The 4,611-nt window shown below is 38.0% G+C and overlaps 1 protein-coding gene across 1 annotated transcript; it reads right to left on the reverse strand.

The window, feature by feature from the left end:
• Positions 1–193: 193 nt before the first annotated feature.
• dnajb9a (DnaJ heat shock protein family (Hsp40) member B9a) lies at positions 194–4,268 on the reverse strand. The gene is made up of 3 exons (XM_022192767.2): positions 3,997–4,268; positions 3,314–3,544; positions 194–2,566 (listed from the first exon to the last, which is right to left on the reverse strand). The coding sequence occupies exons 2-3, from the start codon at positions 3,528–3,530 to the stop codon at positions 2,130–2,132; spliced, it is 654 nt and encodes a 217-aa protein (XP_022048459.1). The 5' UTR covers positions 3,531–3,544; positions 3,997–4,268; the 3' UTR covers positions 194–2,129.
• Positions 4,269–4,611: the final 343 nt, after the last annotated feature.

Consider the following 4,611-nt stretch of genomic DNA (forward strand, 5'->3'; position numbering starts at 1 on the left):
AAATGTTTTCTCGATTTTTTCTATGATTCTAACTTAACACATAACTTTTGGATCACCAAAGTGGTGTTTAAGCCAAGCAAGATACTGTTATGCCCATGCAGTCGATAATGCTACAAAATGTTGATTAAAGTGTTTAATATGTCAGGCATTTGGCAGACTCCAAAATGAGCGTGTAAAAAAGAAAAACGACCAGTATTGTTTCTGCATTTTATTTACAAAACAGAAAGTGCTTTTGGTCATTTTCCAACAACAACATCAATATATGAGATAAATATTGCACAGCACAGTGTCACATTGAACTACTTTAGTGGAATGAAGTAACAGATATGCCAGGAAAAGTGTTTCATTTTCTACAGCATTACAACCAAACAGATTAAGAAATTATGCCAAGAACTGATGTATTTATGCATATATACAGTATTTCTTTAACACTGAGGTACTGCAGTATACCTACACTGAAAAAAATATATGCAGCATTTCATAATGATTTTTTTTTAAAAATACAAAGTCTTGTAAAATGAGTCAAAAAACTTCTAACGTGTACTGTCGAAAGCTTACATTCTGACTGATCCTCTGCAAGTTACTTTACACATAGCACATTCTTTGTAGGTTGTCTTGACACCAAAAGCTAATACCTTTGAGGATTTTTGGCTAGATTTCTTGGAATGGGATTGTAAATTCAGCCGTAACACTCCCCGTCTACAAAGTCAAAAGAAAAAGTGTTATTCAGAATTGAGAAATTACATTTTTTGAAATAAAGGTGGCCTCAATCTAACGTCCTCTGCCACCATAAGGCATATATTATGAAAATACCTCCAATAAAATAGGACCTTAAATCAGAAATAACTGAACTGCAGTCGCAAAAACACTTCATATAAGATTGTATGACAATTTGCAGCGTATTTTAGCTATGGAGATGCAATTTAATGCATCAGATGTGAAAATACAAGAAGGCAATTAACAGAGCTGTACAGGCTACACACTATTTGATCAAACTGCAAAATATGTAGTAGGCTATGCTCTGAAAATCATGGTAAAGTATTGATTGATCACGCCAATAAACAACTGGAAAATATAGTGCAATTTAATGCTACTGGTTCTGCAATACCTTTGTGAAACCTATATCATTTTTACTGATTGTTGTCGAGGCTTTTTTTGAATGGAGCGGGTTATTTTCGAGTCTATGGTGTTTGACACCTTTCTTCTGTGTTGTGCAGTATTGTAAGATGTACCTACAATTTTATCGAGACAACAAAATATTCAGTCAAAAACTGCAACAGAGTTGGAAAAACATCTGTTTAAGAAAACAGAACATTATCGGCTTCACAGTTAACTATATTAACTGCAGGGCTGTTGCATTACTGTTCAGCCAAACCTGCTTGATCGAGGCTACTTCAACTAAAATCTAAGCCACAAACATTTCTCCACTGCCACTTTCCTACTAATATTTACAAATATTTACAATTACTCTTCAGGTGCACTGAAGACGATTTAACTACAAATGCTACAATGCATAACATTTAACAAAGTCACTGAAATTGTGGAGTGTCAGAACATTTCAAGAAGATGTAGTTAACTAAAACCAACATGTGGATGGTCACAGGTTTTTGTTGACACTGCTGTCTATTTCACAACCATAAGCAGAACTCCACAGGCTGCCATTGTCTCTGCCTATAGTGGTAACTTCAGGCTCACAATAGCAGAGCCTATACAAAGAAACTATACAAAAAAAGCGGTAGGAGAACTAGTGGTGATCTGACACATGTATTGCTGTGCCATATTGAGCGAGACATCTTTATTTTTCACAATCAAAATTTCAGAAGGTGCTTGAAAAAACACTGCCAAAAAAAAATACTCCCTAACAGCTTACTTAACCTCTTATCAAAACTACTACAATCATATAGAAGTTAATGAGCATACACAGTGAATATCTTGAAAATAGATAGCTTATTTGAATTCAGAACTAAACTACGTAAACTGTGTATTCAGTGCTTGTCGTTCTGTGACTGTCGGCTCTCAACGTTGCTGTTCAAATTTCACAGCATCTAAACTAATGGGCTTTCTGCTACTTAATCAGTAAAATATCCTCTTAAGGCAATTTTAAGTTAGAACTCACTTTGCGTTGCATCTTAGGATGCAGTACAGTCTGTGTATGTGGTTACCATGTTTCCTCTGCGCTGTGTTACCGTTCTACAGTGTTGCTTCGATGCACTATGAAATCTGTTTTCAGTCTGTTTGCCATGTCTGTCAAAGGTAAACATTCTCTCCATGTCATCAAACATATCATCAAAGATACCTGCTCCAAAACCACCTTGAAAGTGTCTCTTATGTCTGCTGTGGGAGTCCTTGTGGGACCTGGAGTGTTCATCAAAGTGTCGTCGGTGACGGGCATGCCTGTTGTGGCTGTAGATGTCAAAGTCCTTAAATATGTCGTCAAAGTTGAAGCTGAAAGGCTGATGGGTGCCCTGTCTTTGTCTGCCTTTTGTCTCCCCAGTGAAGTATTCAGAGGTGTCACCAAACCTGTCATACTCTTGTCTTCTGGTCTCATCTGACAAAGTTTCATAAGCTGCACGCAACAAAGAGAAACAGGGTTCAGTCAGAGTGGAAGAAGTGTAATATCCAGTCAATGTTAAAAAAGCCGTGCTTCATCGCAGTTTGCACTAGAGATAGACACTTCATCAATAGCATGAAGAAAATTGGCTGCAGAATAGCTTCACTAAAATGCATAAGATGAAAAGCGTCATCAAAGCACATAATGAAAACACAAAGTTTGATTGCACAAACAACCCCAACCTTTTTGTCTCTCTGACTCAAAACAGCCCATCTTATCCCTTGATATTCCACCAGGAAAGGCTACGTCTGGGTGTTGCCTTTGTGAGACTGGCTTCACAGTCCATAAACAATCATGTATGTCTCACCTTTTTTGGTTTTGTATCAAGATGAGCTAATGTTTTTACCATTATTTCCTTTTATTTAGGTTTGTAAAGGAACATTTTTGCCAAATTTGGCTTTGTTCTCCTGATCTTCATTAAAAATAGGTAATTAAAAACATCAAATATCAAGTGAAACCACACACACACACACACACACACACACACACACACACATGCGCATATATATATATATATATATATATATATATATATATATATATATATATATACACACATATACATATATACATATATATGCATGCAAAGGGAAGGGCTAACTGGGATGCCATCATTAACAAGCTTTAACCACATGCTGGAAGGTACATGAATTCAAACAATAGGCTAAACAATACCCATCTCCCAAAATAAGTTGACTGTACCTTCTGCAATTTCCCTGAATCTCACTTCAGCGTCCGGGCTCTTGTTCTTATCTGGGTGATATTTCATTGCAAGTCTGTGGAAAGCCTTCTTTATCTGGCGCTCAGTAGACCCTTTTGGTACTCCCAGGATATCATAGTAGTCCTTCTTGGCCAGTATGAGCTCTGTTATCATGAGGACGCACACTGCAAACGTTGCCACAGACTGTGCAGTTGCCATAGCTCCAGTGTCCCCTGTATTCAAGAAAGAAAAGTATCAGTAAGTGATGACTGTGCAATGAGCAAGTTGCATGCAAAACAGAAAATGTGAATAGGATTCCCATCACCTCTAGGAAACAGCAAGTATTGTAAATACAACTGGCATACAGAAATTCTGTTTACTCGCCTAGATGACACTGCATCAGATCTTAAGCTAACTAAATGTTATAGCCCGGAGTGACTGCATCTGAATTGATTCATTTCTGTTGCAAATGAGCTGACGAAGTGAAATATCTGAACACCACAGTAACTTTTCCATTAACCCGAATTTTGCAACTCAAATTCTACTCGCTAGAAAAGACCTCCTATCAGTTAATGCTACTGTATCATAGCGGTGTCATACAACAACCCTCCTCGCCTTAGCTTACTGCGGCTAACACAAGCTACTGCTCTCATAGTCTCCTCTCATTCAGCCTCACTTCACCTACCTTTTAGGGGACACGAGTGCTACTTTCTTTGAACACACAAAGCCTATAAATTATTTAACCAACACCTAACATGGTGGTTAAGTTGCTAGCTGTTTGTATTATTTAGTGTAGCGGTAGAGTACAAGATAATTTCCATTTCTTCTTCGCTTGGTTACCAGGTAAGAAGAGGTTTTTCTGCCCTCTGTCGGTCAATGTATTTACTATTTCCTCTTCGACTGTGTGACAGTGACCCTGATGTTGTGATTATTGCAGCCTACAGCGTTTACTCTTCAGTATAATAACTATTATAATCTAAAAATATTATTGTAGAGTTTCAAGGACGCGTTAACTTTTAGTAAATACACGATAATAAGGTAACGCCTCACGTACAAGTATGGCGCTCCATTTTTTTATGAGTATGTCCCGTCAGAATCAAAGACGGGTGGAGAGGAGTCCTTTGTATTTAGAGTTGACTCCGCCCACCACTGTGTAGTTCGGCGTACGCCGGAATTTATTAAGAGTTGATCCGCTGCAACGGTTAGCTGTGGGGAGAATGCCCTCAACCAATCAACAGATTCCATTTAAGGGGCCAAGTGACAGACAGCCAATGAGAGAGCAGATGTAGGAACACATGAC

The sequence above is a fragment of the Acanthochromis polyacanthus genome, chromosome 8 (genome assembly GCF_021347895.1).
Source record: "Acanthochromis polyacanthus isolate Apoly-LR-REF ecotype Palm Island chromosome 8, KAUST_Apoly_ChrSc, whole genome shotgun sequence".
In the NCBI taxonomy this organism is placed as follows: domain Eukaryota; kingdom Metazoa; phylum Chordata; class Actinopteri; family Pomacentridae; genus Acanthochromis; species Acanthochromis polyacanthus.